An 18,149-nucleotide genomic window follows, 5' to 3' on the forward strand; every position below is an offset into this window, starting at 1 on the left:
GGACTAGCTGAGACTACATAGAGAAATGAAGAAAAAATTGTAATCTCATGTATGGCTGGATAAATCAGGTGGAAAATTCATGGAATGCACTGGAAAGCAGCACAGTGAAACCAGAGTAAGAGGAATCAGCCAGGCCCCGTGTCCCAGATGTGCTACACCACACTCAGCAACCTCCAGACAAGGTCGCTGCTACCTCGAGCACTGTGAATCAGCACCTGCTGCTTTATTTTCTAGCCCAAAATCAGCATTTTCGTCCTCATTTTCTGCAGATGGATGCATTTTTCCCCCCCCCATCATGATCACGCTTAAAGGGCGCTATTAAAAATGGCACTAACTCAGAATAAACTGTGAAAGATTTTTGATGTGGCATACCCCTCTTAGGCACTCTTATCCCTCCTCTTTGCTGCTGGCTCAGGTGGGCGAAGAGAGACATCAGCAGCTTGGGCTCCTTTGAACAAAGGGAACGGGACAGTAATGTCCCCGTGTTGCATCTGGAAGGGGGTGGGGAACCGCCGCTGGTTGGACCCAAGACAACTCTTTGTGTGGGGTGTTCCTGCTTGGTGTTGTCCCCAGCACAGTGTTGTTATGCAAAGGGAAGTCTTTCTGGGGGAAATGTAAGGAAAAGAGCCTCTGTCCCTAACAAGGCCATTTGGGGACAGTCTCTGCCTAAATTCGTTCCTGTGTAATCCTCAACTGGATCGCACTTTTTTTTCCTTCTCTGCTCAGTTCTTCATCCTTTAGGAGTTGCCTAGGACGGCGATGAAAGCCTGCCTCCTTCCCTCAAAGGATCAAATCCATTTGGCCTGTTTTCCAGCCTGATTGATGTTTATATCTATTAATTGTTTTCCTTCTCATTTTCTGATTTCCTACTGATATCACAGAAAGCCCTGAAGAAAACAATCTTTGATGGAGAATAACATATTTCAGAGGACAATTTCCCACCTCCAATATTTGTGGATAATTAGAGGATTGAGTATAAATGGTTTGCAAAGCTGCTTATTAATGTATTTTTTCTTTCACTACCTAAAATAGTTCATATCTCTGTGCGTTTCAGACATCCCAGGCTCTTTTTCATGGAAAAAGTCAGAGGTGACCCCCTCAACTCCTGTTGTCCATGTCCTGCCAACTTTGATTTTAAGCAATATCAGATTTTTATCATCTACTGCAACATGACTCCTGGTGTTTACCTCCTGCTTTATCTTCCACATGCATCAGAAAGTGAGAACGGATTAACCCACGCACTTCCCAAAGCAGACAGGTCCTGTGAGTTTCCATAGATGGACAAATTGAGGTGAAAAAATGCAGTGACATCATAAGATCACAGGATGAATCGAGATGAATTCTGGAACAGGAGATTCTCCTACATGGTAACTTTTGGCTCCAGATGAAGGTACACATTAATCACAGGATGTGACCTTATCTGAGTCAGGTTAAGGTTTTCGACTTTTAACAAAACCAGAGCTGGGAACTCAGGGGGAAAAAGCCGTTTGAGTCACAATATATGGCAAACTAGTATTCAGGACAGATGGTATTTTCTAAAAGTAGCTGTTTACTCCTAGAATTACTCTTCTTCCTTCCTGTGGAATTTCCTCCTCATTCTGTGGCACTTCTGCCCACAAACTTGTCTTTTTCAGCATATTTCCGGTGGCAATTTTAACAATTTTTAAAAAAAAAAAGCTATAAAAAACCCTCTCTCCCTGTCTTTGTCTTCTTACCTTCATGTTCCTCGCTGGCAATATCCTGTCTTAATTATGGATAAATGTGCAATATTTAGTTATTTTGGAAAATGTCTTTTGCCTTCATGTAGGAGGTATAATTAGCAGCTTAGTTAATCTTGCTTTTTGTTCAGCTAAATGTCACACTCTCTATTTGTGTTGTTGCCTTTGTTTCCATCTAAGTAAGGAAATCAAGAATAGATTGCAAAAAGAAATGTATCTTGTTTTGTTTTCTTTTAGAAAACTGGCTTTCAGCTGCACTCTCCTCTCCTCCTTGCACCTTTTGTAAAGGATGGCAGTCTGTTTCAGATGCCTGCCACTGTGATCTCTCCCTTCTGACAAATCCCACCTGATTTTATGCCAGTGTGCAAACCAAAAGAAATCAGGATTTGGCCCAGCAGACCCAACAAAAACCGTACATGGGGCTTGACCCAACTCATTCGACACCTTATGGAGCAGAACTAGACCCAATTAAATACCTTAAAGGTGCCGTTCTGTGTCGGCCTCATTGTCCTGTGACAGGACTTGGCTTTTGTCTTCCTCAGTCACAATCTTGAACGTTAGCTTTTCTGTTAGTTAAGCCATATTTTCTTTCAGTTTGGACATCGATGACTTTCCACTGGCACCATATTCATTAAACTGCCTCTAAGTCCGTAGCAGTATTCAAAAGTGTTCCTCATTAAATCTTGGAAGGCAGACAACCTTTCCTCTTGTATGTTGGAGAGGATGAAAGTACTTGCAAAATTCTTCCTTATAGAAATAAAAATAGTTCCAGAAGCACAGCATTTTTTTTTCCTATTACACACAAGTTGCTGTGCTAATGATTGCAGCTAACATTGTCTTATGTTATTTCTGGATATATTTACGATAACCCCAGAATGATTTAACAGGGATTTTTCTCTTCATATAATTAACTAGCATTCTTGCTCTAGTGTCTTATTGGTACCCATCACCCTGGTTTCAACACTCATTTCAGAAATAAAATTAAAGACACAGATGCTGAATTTTGCACTCTTCACAATGCTGCATTTTGTTTTGTCTGCTTTTACCTTTTAACTCTACGCTTGTTATAAAATTAAAGATATCCCAACTCTTAAATTATAGAGTTGCACTTATTTTAGGGATAATGGAACTGCAGATGTAGTTATTAACTTGTTTGCTTGAGAGAGAGAGGAAAAAAATAAAAGAATTATTGTTGGTACTGCAAAAGAAATATGGAAAAAGTGCTGGCTTCGGATTACACATAGTAAGTGTCTGAAAAAACGGAGCCAAGTGGGAACCTGCAGTGCCAAACTGTTTGCAATTAATCCCGGCTCACCAAAGCTTGAAAAGCAGATTTTTCAGCTGATATATATTACATAGTACCCTGGAATAGGCAGGCGGCAGCTCCATTCCTCTGGCAAAATAGCTGTCTGCAAGAGAAGAGTTCATCTGTGCAGGAGACAGAGCTTTCTCTGAGGTTACGCACTGTGCTCCTGCAGAAGAAAGGGGCTGTGGGAACCCTGCTGCTTGCTGCTTTCATCCTGACTGGAAGTGCTACTTCTTAGGCTTCGCCTTCTCCAGTGGAACCAGAGCAACGGGATCAGTTAAAAGGGGGAAAGAAAAATCCCCAGACAAAATACATACTTTGCTACGTGCATACTGCATTGGCTGAGTAAAGCACCTGTGAGAGACGGCAGGCAGGGCAGTCCTGCGAAGTGCCCAAGCACTCGTGCAGTGGCAGCAGTATCATTCCCACAGCCTCACAGCCCAGCAGGCTGGGCAGGAATCGGCAAGAACAGAAGAATAACAGTTTTCAGTTAAAACGCTGTAAGGCTACTTTTTAGGAAAAAATTATGTTTATGGACATTTTCAGCATTTTCTTCTTGTTAATTTTTCCCCTGTGAAAGAAAAACTCTTTTCCTTACTATTCATTTGACTTTGGGTCTTTGGAGTGCTATTTTTCATAACCACATTGTTTAATTTTTCTAAAAAAGATTATGCTTTCCCAGATGGTGCAGGGATTGGGGTTTCTAGAGAATACAAATTCCACTTTTACTGTTAATTAGAAAGAGTTTTGAATACATTGTAGGACGCTTCTGCTGCTGAATTTCCAGTGGAAGACTTTGTCCATCTTCCTTGCCTGGGTGGCACGACTCTCCGGGTCTCTTCCCAATGTCCCTGTCCTTGTTTGGGTTTAGTCTTATATCTCCACCTCTATTTTATCTGTTGCTGAAGGGAAAGCATAAAAATTCTCTATTGAAGTAGTTGCCTTAGACCCAGTCAGGTTTCCACCATCACAGTCTTTTAACAAACCTGGGCATGTAGAACTTCAACAGTCTTTAATGCTACTTTAAGGAAAGAGCATCTTCCTTCATTCACAAGCACCAAGCATATTACTGCAGTCAGGCACAGACCAATGGTCTCATGAGCAGCACTTATTTCCACTATTGTTCATGCTCATGCCAAAGATTAATCTCTTTGCCCACAGCAGACTATTTGTCTGATTTATTTCTGTGTATGAAAGGGACCCTACCCAGAGCTCTGGCTCTGTGCAGTCGTTGCAAGGACATCCAATTATCAGTTCATCATTTTAGTTTGATTAAATGATAGTTATGATGAACAGCGCCACTTGTATTGTGTCCTCTGCTCTTTTGCGTTGCTATTAACACACACGTAGCACTGGCTGCGCAGGAGACCAGCCCTTGCCTGAATGCAAAGCCGGCTAAACTCAAAAAGGGCCTTTTTAGTGACTTCAGGGGACCTTGGATCCAGCCTCTGATACGAAGTGTCATAGGCTGGTAGTCATAATAATTTGCTTCTCCAGTCACAGGGAACTCCATGCCTCTAGATAGAGCCAGCTCAAATAAATACATATTCAAATGAGAACACACCATAGGTGGGAAGATAAATATAATTGCACCCAATTTTGCACTTGCACTTGTCCTCTACGAGCTAAAACGAGATTTTTAATAAACTTACTGTGAATATGTGCATCTGCTCTGCCTTTTTTGCATAATGAGCACATTCCTGATACTTAAAGAATTAGCTTCCTCTCTCTCTAAGAGATAGGCAAAATGAGGCGTGCTGTTATTCATGTATTTATTTATTCATTCATTATTTTTTGCCTGAAGCATACTGGGCAATCCATCTTGTTCCCAGGAAAACCCCAGGGGATATGGAGAAGGCTCAGTGTTCAGCTCTGAACTCAATTATCACAAATCTCATCCTATAAATGAGAACACGTTGCAGAGAAAGAAGAAAATGCAGCTCCCCATAGTACATTCCCTGAAAGAGAGAGAGAAAAAAATGCTTTTGGACAATTGCCTTGAGAAATGCAGGGGAGAGAGATTATCCAGCCTCCCCCAAATCTGTGCTGCAGGAAGACAAGGGGCTGGTAGCTGTCCTTCCAGGTACGTTTTTGCTACATCATGGTTTCACACACTGAGCAAAGTCCAAAGCAGCAGCGATAAACATGGACAACATACATCAGCCTTGAAGCGAGTATCTGCAACTCAGACGTGATCCTTCCCTGAAAGGAAGGCAACTTTTCTTGCTCGAACGAACCAAAGCATGAGCTTTTATTTCCCCCTTCAATGACTCAGAGGATAGGTCTAAAAATATATTATTTGCCAAAGTAATTCAGATGCTACAAAGCCATCAGGAGAGCACCTATAGGGTGTATCCCTGCAGCGTGACTTACGTCCATTACGTGGCACATCACTTCCACAGTCTGCCGAAACCCGCTCCACAACTGCACAATGTGCCCCAACACCTCCGAATGCTGCAATGAGGCCAGTTTTCCAGGAAAATATCACCAGCTCATAGGTTTTTAAATGTTTGGTACCACCAAACTCCCCACTTGCTAACAGACTGATAGAGCTGATATTTTCCTTCAAGTGATGTTCGTAGGCAGATGTGATTTGTAACCAGGGTGATTGTTGTAGTCCTCTTAATGACTCCATTTACAGCAAAAGCTAGACACCCACTTGTGCCTGGTCATAGGGGAACAGGGTGTGCAGATTGTGCCAATGCAACACAAAAGCTGTGGAAGCAGGAGCAGCTCTTTAAAACTGATATTGGTGCATTGCTGACCTCTTAGTGGCTTTGCTTTATTTAGGTAGTGGTCCTATTTAAGCATATTTCATTGTTTTATATAACTTTTAAAACTTATTCGGGTTCTGACTTAATCTGGGCAACTGCAAGAGTCTTTGCTGCAGTGAGAGACCGCTGTTCCTGGGATCTCTGCAGCTTTGCACTGAAGGCTGAAAACTGAACGATTGGCCTCAGATGCCCGAACAGCGTGGATAACCCCCCACTCTGTGTTGTGCTGGTTTAGACGAATCGCTGCAAAGGGGTTTGAAGGCTGATGAATGAGCAAGAAGCTTGTTGCCTGGCTGAAGTGGTGCCTAACCAGTCAGTACACCCCGATTTGTAGCAACACAGGGGGCTGTGTAAGGAATGGGCTCTCGGGCTGCTGTGGGATGCCGTTAGACAGGCAACATACCTGTAGTTGCCAGCACTCAACATCTGAATTATCCAGTCCGGGGGGCAAAGTGTGGAGACCTGGCAAATAAGTGTCTGAACCCGTTAAAATGCTAATCAAGCATGACAGGCTTGAGGTAGGATGCTCTAATGAGAGTGAGGATGTGTGAGATGCTGTCATAAATACGTAGCAGTCTGCCAGTTGGTTTGTATCGTCTTCGCAGACTACACAGGACTGTATATTCCGTATATTTTTCTTCTGATTTCTTAGCCTCCCTCCTTGGTAGGTAGCATTTATTTTCACCTCTTGCAAAACTGAGCCCCGTGTAAATAGCTAAGGGGTTACTCTTTAACCAGAAACCACGTATACCACCACCAGGTCAAATAAAACACTGGTACAGCCATTAAGGTCTTTTAATTTTTAACGTCCTTATTTCCAGGGTGTTTCTCAGAAGCTCAGGCGAGCAGCTCTGTACCACCGGCCTCTGCAGCTGCTCTGGGCTGGATCCAAAGAAACTTGAAACCACTGGGAAGGTTTCCATTAACTTCACTAGCTTAGGTCCTTTAACAGGAAAATACTGATCATTTCTGGTGAGTGTGGAGGCTTTGTGGGATGGCTCTGCCACTGTCTATTTAAGAGGTGAAAAAATCCACTGTGGGGACCACACGTCCTAAACACTACAAAAACTATTTTTCCACTGGAGCTTTCATTCAAACACCTGAGTCATGACACAGGTTTTCTAACTTTGTTTTGGCTTCTTCAGAGGGAATTGTTTCCTTCCATTTCTTGCATCAAACCTGAAGACAGCCAACAGGCTCCTCTTGCTCACCCTGCTCTTAACAGCATTTAAGAGCCTTTAGGACAGCAAGGAATCAGGGGCACTCAGACAGCTGAATTTCTGGTTACTTTTTTTATTTCATCTGTTGCCAACACATGGAGGAAAAAAGGCATAACAGCTACTGTGGCAGAACCACCCCCTCCAAACGCTTTGGTGTTAGAGCACTGCTGAAGGACCAAAACACCAGTTTCAGTGCCACTTTCAGGATAACAACTGAAGCCAGAGGGATCTGTAGGTACTGGATCAATAAGAATTGTTTTTTTCTTACACCAGACAAGCGGGTTGCTTGTGCCAACAACACTTGCAGTCCCTCCTGGTGAAGAAAAGAAGGGGTTTACTATACTGTATTTAAGGAGCAAAGTTCAGCAAGGCTTTTCTACATATACAGAGGCAGGGTCTTCATCTGCACAGGTACAGATAGTGCAGAAGATGTCCTCAAATATAGCCCTCAGATGGACAGTGAGGGTAAAGCACTTGGTCAGGCACTTATGAATGGGGTCTGGAGGAATAAGTGATTTCACCGCAATTATCACACAAGCTCCTATAGAAGTCTACTAGATGTGTCACAAAGTGGGGGCTTTGTAGGCATGACCAATGTAAGGAAACCTGCTGCAAACAGTAGAGTCTAAAGGCCACTGCCAGCATTTAAATGAAGCTCCAATTACAGTGCAAAGACTTAGCTATAGATGCCTCAATTTATAAATAATGAATTTTGGAGTTTATTCAGGCTAAAAAAGCATCCATTAAAAATGGAAATCCAGTGCAAATCAGTGAAGCAAACAGCTAGAAGTACAGAGAAAAGATAAACAATAATAATAAATTATTTAAGCTTATAGCTAAGAAAGCCATGAGAAAGTCAGAGACACTATTCGTCTGTAAATGGGGCAGTGAAAGAAGATAATGGGCCTGAATTCTGCTCTGTAAAACTCTCACTGACTTCACTGATTAGGAAGGAGTTGCTTAAAAATCAGCAGAAAGGGTTCTGATTTGGTCTGGAAAATGATGCGAACTTCACTCAGTGGACTTAACCAGAAAAGCCTTTTACCGTCACTGTTTATAAAGTGCTGCCTGTGGCAAAGATTCCTGGAGCTACTCTAAGAGGTTACACAAACTGTTAAGGCGAAGGACTGAGGAGGATATGCTAGAAGGAAAGCTGCTTGCAGTTTTGGATAGCCTGATTTGCTTAGTTTACAAATCAGAAGAGGATTTGTCCTCCATTTCCAAAGCTCAGCCTGAGATCAGAGCAGTAAGTGCTGCTCCTGGCTTATGTATCAGTGTCTGCAAGAAAGGATTTCACCATCAACTTGCCTTTGTCATTTTGAGTTTGTTTTTTTTCCCGCTACTTGGGCTTCCTCAGCTGCATTGCTTACATTTTGCTGACAGCTTTAACTTCCAATTGTCATTTAGCTGTGCATGAGGATTCAGGACATGCATGCAGATTGTAGTCCTCGCTTGATTTGTAGCACCTTCTGCAGGCATCCAGGTGCTCTGGCGAGCAACACCGACGTACACTATATTTCAGCAGACTCCGGCAACCACCTCTGGAGTGACACAGGGCTGGCGTTAGTACAGCACCAGCAGTTGGAGGGATGAGATTTCAAATTGTCTGTTTTGGGGAGGATCTATCTTAAGTCCCCCCGGTATGTATTTTGAAGTTATGTCAGGGTCAACTAAAGCATGTAGGTGGTTTTGTACATATGTCTATCAATCAGTGAGCACCCTTCTAGAAGAAGCGGTAGCTTCTAACTTGTAATAACTTGAAATTCCACGTGAAAACTTGTCCCAGGCAACTCAGCATTTCCCTCAAACACTCAATTTACAGTTTCAAAAGAATCTTCCTTGTGCATGTTCATTTCTGCATATTGGGCCCCAAATATTTTAGTAAACAACCACTGGCAAGAAAGTCCATGGAAACAACCAATATCTGGAATAATTTCTGGAAAATGGATTTTGTGGTCATACATTCAGTACTAGAAGCAAGTTTGCTCCGTCAGGATGCAAATTATCAAGGCTCTAGTGTACGTCCAGCTCCAAGCTGGAAACTCAATATGCTTAGGCTGGGGCCACAAAAGCCTTGATGCAGGGACAGTCCTCATGTGGAGTTTGGATGCATTAAGGCGACGATGCAGTTGCTGCAATGGAAGAGAGCAGGACACCCCCCTCGGACCTATAGGTACCGTGTACAGACCCACTAGCAGGAACCAGGATACTGTTTGGACACCCCTCCCTGTAACACCCACATAAGACGAGTTCATTTTCAGTTCAGTGCCCAAAGGCAACAGTCAGGCTGAAATCCCAGGTTCCCTCCTCCTCCGCAATGCTTCTTGCTGTTGCTTACATTGCAGTCTCCTTCAGGCTTGCAGCTTGTATATACATCACGGTCTCTGCCCAGTACTGCTGATCATAACAGTGATAACTAATTCAAACAATGAGAGCTTTTTTAAAAAAATTTGTGTGAATTTCCTTTGATGCTTAAATAACAGAAAAACAGCAAAACAAAATGAGGCTCTCATCTGAATTACTCAGGAGAATACAGTAAGCTATTCTAGGCTGTCAGATACAGTTGTAATTAGGTGCTTTTAGAAGTATATTATCTATTTTTGTCTTTTATTGTGCATACTGTATTTATTGTGCTGAACATGTTATGCCCCTGATAGACTACTGCAGATTTCTTAGTACGTTATTGCCTAGGTGCTGTTGCTACACCCATTTTTGAGATTCGGAGACAAACCGATGGGATTCTGACATTTATTTATCTTCTTAGAGAGAATCTTTTTGTCTGGTAGATACGTAGGACTCCTAAAGTGATGTTACACCCTGTCATGCTAATCCTCCTTAGTTCATGGATTACTGACCTAATGCACAATGACAGTCCTTTCAGAGCCATCGTCTTGCACTGTGCTAATCTGCTGTCACATGTGCGTGCTGAAGTGCACAACCTCTGCACATCAAACCTCCCGACAAGAACCCCCAAGAACAAGCTGTTCCTGTGCAACGGCACCCTCAGATTGCACCCACTGCTGAGAGCTCGGAAAGCTCTCGTTGCCTGTAGAAAGATGCGTTTCGCCTCAGGAGAGCAACACCCTTTCCCTAAAGGCTCTCAAAACCCGTGAGGTTTTCAGGAGAAGAAATTCAGGTCAGCTACGAGCTCTGTCTTGGGGCAACGCAGATGCACCCCGAAAGCGGAGGTTTGCCCCTCCCTGGGCTGTACAGAGCTATTCTCAAGGCTGTGTTAACCCCAAGAGCTGAAAGGCAGAGCCACAAGTTCACTTCCCCGCGCCAGCTTCCCCTCTGTCGTGCCCACTCACCCTGCCCACATGGAAAAGAAATAACGGAACAAGGCAATAATTCTTTTCCCCTCCCAAATACCTCGAAAATTAACGTGAGTCAAAGCTCTAGCTACCTGGCAGTGTGAACACGAACACATCAGAGCTTCCTGGTAGATACCGAGAAGCAACTCCACAGCTTGTTTAATTAATCCGCCATTCCACTTGCAATACCCTCCAGATCAGTCCTGGGTCCTCAGCTCCCCCGGCCACGCGAAGGGCCCGAACTCAGCTGGTGCCATTCATCGCCTTGTTCATTCATCCCAGTTTTTCATCAGAGAGCGCAGAGGAAAGGAAACCTCTCCCAGCTTCTTAACTAATATCTCCCTTCTTCAAAGATGCTCGTGTGTCTTATCCCAAAGAAAAGCTTCCCCTTCAGCTTTTCTGTATGGCTAATTTAGGACTGGAGACAAGAAGAATTTTTACAGGTCTAGAAAGCTGTAGCGCAGAGCTTCCAAGGGGAAGCATCAAAGTTTAGGAAAGGAAAGAAACTGGAGACCCTACAGAGCTGGTTACAATATGGCAAGGCTGAGTGACCTCTAGTTGATTATTCTATAGAAACACTACTATTTCTGCTTATAGAAATACAGAATCGGGTTCGTAAGAGTAAGTGTATATCCCTGACAGCACCAGGCAGCCTTCTGCAGAGACCGACAGCTTGAACCACCCTGCCGGGAGCTCCCAACCTACAACCCAGCTTCTAATGAACAAAGACCTTTGCTAAACCTGCTCCTCTCTGAGCTAAGAGGCTGCCAAGTGCTGCTTTCCGAAAGAAAAGCAGGTTTGCAGGCCCGGAGCCCCTGGCTGCCCCGACCCCAGGAGCAGAAAGCAGAGCTGTGCCAGGGAGGTGGATTTATAGCCCCTCTCTGCTGCCCCGGCACAACCGCGTAGCGAGAAGAAGCTGCAGCTGCAGGGAAACCCCGGCCAGGCATTAAGGATAAAGCAAGGATAATAGCACCCATTCCACCTGTTAAAAAGCCTAAGTTTTGAGTTTTTTGGCTAACAGAGAGAGCGAGTGAGAGCAAGCTGCAGTGCGAGTGCTGCATTACAGAGAACCCCCGCGCTACCACGGGCGGCTCTCGGAAAGTGAAAAAAAGCCATGGGGTGACACTGAAATTTTCGAAGCTGATGGACACTTGTATAATCGGAGATGCTCTGTTGTCTTTGTATGCAATGTATCTAAGAGTCATGGGAATTTGAGACGGGCAGTGAAATAGCAGAAGACATATGTTTTTTAGTGATAATATATCAACTTAAGATGTGAATGAGACGATATAGCAGGTCTTTCTCTCATTCATAGTATGCTGAAATGCCTACATTGTAGTCTATCTGGCTACAAGCTTTTAAAGTATATGTTTATAAATCCTTGAGAGGAAAGACATAAAATGAAACAAATGACAGCTTTGAATTATAGCTGTGATGAATATTGTTATAATAAAGTCTCTCCTCACCCAAAAGAGCGATGAGGGATTCCTTCTGTACCACACCATGTTTTCACAAGTCTAATAGAGCCACTTGTCCAATTTATAGCTTGCTTTTGGGCTGAAAGTCTCCACATGTATTACATGAACTCAGCTGTAAACGATTCACAACTATTTGGTTGAGAATTCCCTGTTTCTAGATCATTTAGGCTGAGATTTTCTGGGTTGTGCAAGGGCTTTTGCTACCCAAGTCAGAGGAACTGATGTATCTAAATCCTCCGGGCAGTGTGTCAAGCCATAATCTTTTAGAGGTGTTGCTCTACAGCTTGTTTCTGCAGCTATATTCGCAAGAGGAAGGGATGCTGAAATGATAGTCAAAACAATGCTTTCATGGGAAAGATTAGCCATTTCCAACACCATCGTCCTTATCGGAGTTGTAATGTATATTAATCACCAATTCGCTACATTAGCTTGACTGGCTGTTGCTACAAAAGGGGATGACAATTTAAACAACTACTTCTGGAATACTTGGCTGGTGTGCCCAGCTTTGCTCTGAACAAGAGTTTCAGTGAAAAATTAATCCATTTAGACACGATGGCCACGCATTTTGCCATATCTTTATTGCACTTTTACCACGTTGCAAACAATTCCACAAAAATGCTGCAAAAGTAAGCCTAGAGCTGCTGAAAGCAGCTTTTAACCCATATATGTATATATTTACACAAAACTATCAAAAGCAAAGTTGAAAAGTAGCAGCTCAGCTATGATAGTCTAGAAAGATAAGAGCTGCCACCTCCTTATGGACAAATAGTACAACTTGTCATTTTACATCACTTTGTAAAACCAACATTCAAGTATTCCTGTCAATGCACAATTAGTGAAATTCCCTTCCGATAACCACTGTATTTATTATTATTGTAATAATTATTATTTTTTGCCTTTAAAAGTTCATAATGCCTTAACCCTTTAAATGCCTAGTAGCTGGGGAAAAAAAGCATTCAATTTAAATAAGATACAGTGGATTAGAGCACTTAAAGGGTTAACACAAAATACTAAGTGGACTGTCACCACAAATAAAGTGAGTCACAAAACTATGCCGTCCCTCTTAGTTAAATTTGGTAGGTAGGTCTGGGGTTTCATAGATATACCATATATAAATACAAAATATTAAGTAAAGGCCTCCTTTCTATACAAAAAGGACAGGAGGTGTTTTGCTAGCAGACTGTTGTCTGTCAATGATCTGAGTATTTTCTGAATCTTTTCATAATCTCTCTTTAGGAACTAATGAAAAGCATCACATTAGACTTATTTTTCTTAATGAACTAAGCCTTTGCAGAGTCTACACTTTACCTACTTTGGGAACAATTATATCTCATTTCTGAATTCACTGAATTCATGAAGTGGCATACACAGTCTTTTGCAAGACTTTTTTTTTTCTTTTTTCCTTTTTGAATCTTCTTTACTTGGCTGGTAAAAACGTAGTCTTGCCATTTCACTACCTCTCGGTCGTAACAGTGTTAACATCAGTGTTAAAGTCATTTTCAACCACATTGTCATAACCATCCTTTTCTATACAGTCACTAACAGCCTTGAGAACAATCCGCAGCCGCCTGTCCATTGCCTCCAAGTGAGGCTGGTAGAGAATGGGAGCTATTTTATCTTTTAGTAAAGATTCCTTCATCAAGAGACTGAGTTTGTATTCCTCCTTGGCTAACAACTGTAATCGCAGATAGGTCGACTTCCTTATTCTAAGAGAAAAAGGAGAAAAAAAATGCAAATCAGTATTTTCATCACTATTGATCTCGACAGGGCTAAAAGGCTTACAGTCAGCATGGCGGTAACAGCGTAAAAACTTTATTATGGGATCTGAAGAGATGAGAAGCAGGCACTGTCACAGTCCTAACGAGCAGCTGGCATTGTCACCTGGCCAGTGATCTCTGGGAGCCCTCAGAGCTGGAGAGGTTTTGGAGCACAGCTCTGCAGTCAAGTGCAGGCAGCCTTCACGCTCATGGGCTGGGTAAGGCACCGACTGGATCTGGTGCAGCATTCACGGCGTCACGTCAATCTTGGCACTGACACACATGATGCACGTGGCATCGAGCTGGGGCGTGGGTGGTGGCAGCGGAGGCTCCCGCTAGCTCACCCGGCAGGGATCCCAGAGCCTCCGCAGACACGGAGCTTGCCCTGTGTCCTAGCTGGGCACAGCTGAAAATAAATATCACCTGTCCCCTCTCACAATGCTGGCCATGGGCACCGTGGAAAGCCACTGTGAAGCACTTGAACAAGCTGGGGGAAATTTTGCCACTTGACTTCCATGGGACATGTACTTTTTCTTAATAAAGCCTCTCTCACAACAGCTCACAGCCACGCTCCTGCAAGGTCCTGATCTCAACAAAGCACTGAACGTGTTAGTGCCAGCACTCAGGGCTAGCTTGGGTCAGGCTCACTGGGCAGGATTGTAACATCTCCTCCTCTCCATGGTATGCAATACAAGATTCACTCGAACATTTCAGTCCTGTTAGTGGAAACAACTGTATAAAATGGGAAACAACTCCGGAGGTGAAACGTACCTGCAGCACTGGTTTAAAGGCACCAATATGGAAAGTTCGTCATGGGAATATTTTCCAAACCTATTTAAAGATAAGAGCAAGAACATGACAAGGGCTGTTTTAAAGACTAACTTGTTTCTTTTTTTTTCCCCAGAAATATTATTAAAGGTATTTACCCTCTTCCATTATCTAAGTGGATAATAAATGTTTCATTTCCAAACTTCTCAAAAGTTTCGTAGTGATGTCGATCCATGTTACCTACGGAATAAAGAAAAAAAAAAGACCATTCTCACTCTGGCTTGCTGCTGAGCCTGCAGGTCGGGGCAATACAAAAGCTACGGTTCAGTGAGAAGCCCAGTGCTCCCCAAACACGATGGCTGCGTAGGGCAGAGAAAGCAACGGGTCTGCTGAGCCCATTTGCTTCTACTGTGGAAAGCCCAAAGCGTGTGATACTGGAAGATGGGCTGTTATGCCTCTGGGAGCTTTTCAAGCTCTCTGTAGCTTTTATACTTAAGGTCTAGAGGACCCATCAGGAGACAAAATGAACCTTCCCACCCTCCAGCAACCCCTCCTGGGGTGTGCCAAGAAAATCCCTCTCCAGTACGATGGCATCTCAACTGCTCAGGGAGCCTGGTCATCCATGAGGTAGCGATGTCCTAAGCCAGCAGAGCTTCGTTGGTGAAAATGAGCTCTGCTGCTCCAGCCCTGGGTCAGTACGGCATGCAAAGCAGCCAGGGTACGCATGCCAGGTGGGAGGCTTAGCTTAGGGAGGGGAAAATGCATTCTTCAAACAGGGATGTTAATCCATATGACTTTGCTAATATTGTATTAAACGTTTTGAACCATGACCAAATATCCTGGTTTTCCTCTAACAAGAACTTTGTCCAAATTTCTGACTGCCTGGAAAGCCAAAACAGTATTAGGCTCTAACATATGGATCACAATGCTGCTGCAGGGGTACAGCTGAACAGCTCTCTTCGGGCACCCACAGCAGGCAGACGTGTGATCTGCTTTTTAAGGTCAATGTGCAGAGTAGCGGTGCCAAGCTATGAATTTTGTCTTCATGGCGAGGGTCTTGAGCCACTTACAGATGCCACATATGGCTCCTGAGCTGTGGTTTAGCCTCTCCTGCTGCAGCCTATTGCAGAAATCTCAGTAGTGGCAATGGCACAGGATATGTCCATGCTGGCATGTGCCCGAGGATCAAGCATGTATGTGGGCACCTTACAGGTCTATTAGCTGCAGCAGAACAGGTTTCATATGAGAGTGTCTCAGTGTTAACTAGTGAGGAGGCTTGGAATAGGTCACTATTACCTGCTTGTTAATAATTATTTTATTCCAATCAGGTTGCATAAACAGAATAAAACTTCCCGATACATATCACAGTTGCCTTTGTGACAAAGCAACACCTCTTTTTTCCCCCCCTCACAGCTTATAGAGCAAGCAGCAGTGAATACTACTGCAGGTTGAAAACAATGTGCCAATAATGAACAGTCCTTGCATGTGCATCCAGGAGCTATACGTTACAATGGTAAAGCAAACTGTGAAGCCCTTAACTGTTGTGAAGGAGACTAGCCTGACCTGCATTCATCATCACTCTGCATTTCTGAACATCCTTATTCCTTTAATCTGCACTGATGGGAATACATAACCATGTAAATCTGCATTTTCTCATAATCATCTAGAACAGCACATAGAGTAAATGCAGCTTCAATCACGCTTTAGCAAACTGCTGAGCTATGCAGAGTGGTGTAGAAAGAAATGGTTCTTATTCTAATTAAATGTTGCATTTACTTTTTGAAAGAGATGAAACATACCCATTAGGAAATCAAAAACTGTCATATCCATTATATCCAGAATTCTGGTCCCGCTGTCATACGGGGGTGTTTGTTTAACCTCTTCACAATAATCTGGATCAACTTCCCATCTGGAAAAGCCAATATTTTGATATTTTATGTGACATACAAAGCTTACTGAGTATTACCAAAAAAATGTTATTTTGCAAAGATGTAGTTGTATCATGTTTGACTGAGGGCAGGGTCAGGTAGAGAGCAAATTCTTCAGGCTGCTTCCAGTAATGCAGGCAACCGATAAAGATTGTGACTGATGAAAAAGGAAGAAAATCACAAGGTTGAAAACTATCTGGCTAATAGCTTCAAGATTTAGGAGACCAGCTGCACCATCAGTCATATGCTGAAAACATCTGAGACTTGTTTAGGGCTGCTGATAACAGTGAATCTTTCTCCCTCTGATAGGACTTAGACAGGGCCTGTTGCATCCTGTCAAAGCCACTGGAGGTATCTGTCCCACGAGGGAATTATGCCACTGAAGGTCCTTTCAGGTTCAGGACCATAAGCTGGAGCTCCTTGCAAGTGTGAGTACTCCGTCCCTTCCCAAGAGCTGGTCCCGCTGAAGACATGCAGATGCTCTCCTAAGCCTCAGTGTTTTACATCAGCCAAGGGCAGTAACTGCAGCACTGTTTTATTGTCCCATCGCCCTTGCCAGCTGGCGAACCCTTTGCTCACCACTACTCACTCTGCTTTCTTGCGCTTGTGGTAGGAACGTCTCCAAGGGTTTCTCCAGGTTTTCCGTTTAGCTAAAGACAAATCAGGTAGGAAAGCAGCCAGAGACCCTTCAATCTGATCTGGTTTTCCACACAGGGCGTGCTCTGTTGAGCAGTAGTAGGAGCATTCCCCATAGAAGCAGATGTTGTTGGCTGGCAAATAAAGGAAAAGAGTTTTGAAACGTACCCTTAAATTAGTGTTCAAGAATTCATAAAAGCACTGATGTATGTATGAGCAGAAACAAATCTCAGACCCAAAACCCTGTTACCACACATAGTTTTCTGCCACTGAAACCACTAGAAAGACATTCATTTCAGTGGCTGGGATCACACCCTATGCTGCGCTCTCTGTGACTATTTCCAGTCTATTTATATTCCAAACCCCCACATTTTATATTTTTTTTTTAATCCTTTCCCTTCTCCTTTCATTTTCCCAGACTGATACATCCTTTGGGATATATTTGTTACCCCAGGCTGGAACCCCAAATCCCACAGCCGAACAAGAGGCACGTGCCCAAAATTAAGTCACCTTTCAAAATCTTGGCTCATTTCTTTAAGAACAGACAACAACATTTCATTCATTTACTTACTGGTATGAGAAGAACTGGCAGTGTTACTAAGGAGAATTATTTACCATGTAGACTTACGTGGGGGTGTGTGTGGAAGGTGGAAATAGCACAGATGTAACTCTGTCAGCACACATCCCAAACACAAATTTCTTTCTCCACACATCACGTTACTCCAACAACCACAGAAAAAGAATCTGCAGCAGGTTTTGGAGCGTGTGTTACCATAAAACCTCTCCAAAGCTGCCACCACATATTTCTGTACCAACAGGAACACCCACCCCTTTACAAGAACCCCCTTCCCATGTGAATTCACTGGAGGTGGGAGAGAGCAGCTCATCCCCAAACCCCTCCAATGTTGGACTATGAACAAGAACAGGAGCACAATGCTGATCTTGTCAGTGTGCTACAACTCTTTTGACATTGCTTTATGCACATAAAATGTCATTAGAGGAAGACTGTGCCCTTTCCTTATGGTAATGCACGAAGCTGAGAAGTCACATTGCTTCCTAATTCCCCACAAGGCCTCTAAATTAAAATATTGCTTCTGAGCTACTCTCCCTTTGGGCAGGATCAGTATAAATGAGGCAGGAAGGGCTGGTGAAGAGAGGGAGGTGATTTTCTGCCTGCTGCGGATGATTTTCTGCCTGCTGCGGACGACCCCGTGGCTCAGATAGGTAAGCTGGTGGGTTTTCATCCCAGCGAT

General features: G+C 43.4%; 1 protein-coding gene across 1 annotated transcript in view; it reads right to left on the bottom strand.

Annotated features, from left to right (window-relative positions):
• Positions 1–12,387: 12,387 nt before the first annotated feature.
• Positions 12,388–18,149, bottom strand: part of FAM20C (FAM20C golgi associated secretory pathway kinase) — a 59,147-nt gene continuing 53,385 nt past the window's right edge. Inside the window, 5 exon segments of the mRNA XM_059826373.1 lie at positions 12,388–13,513; positions 14,336–14,395; positions 14,491–14,572; positions 16,132–16,241; positions 16,850–17,030. Of these exon segments, the coding sequence (XP_059682356.1) occupies positions 13,261–13,513; positions 14,336–14,395; positions 14,491–14,572; positions 16,132–16,241; positions 16,850–17,030 (686 nt within the window). The 3' untranslated portion in view covers positions 12,388–13,260.

The sequence above is a fragment of the Gavia stellata genome, chromosome 18 (genome assembly GCF_030936135.1).
Source record: "Gavia stellata isolate bGavSte3 chromosome 18, bGavSte3.hap2, whole genome shotgun sequence".
Lineage (NCBI taxonomy): Eukaryota > Metazoa > Chordata > Aves > Gaviiformes > Gaviidae > Gavia > Gavia stellata.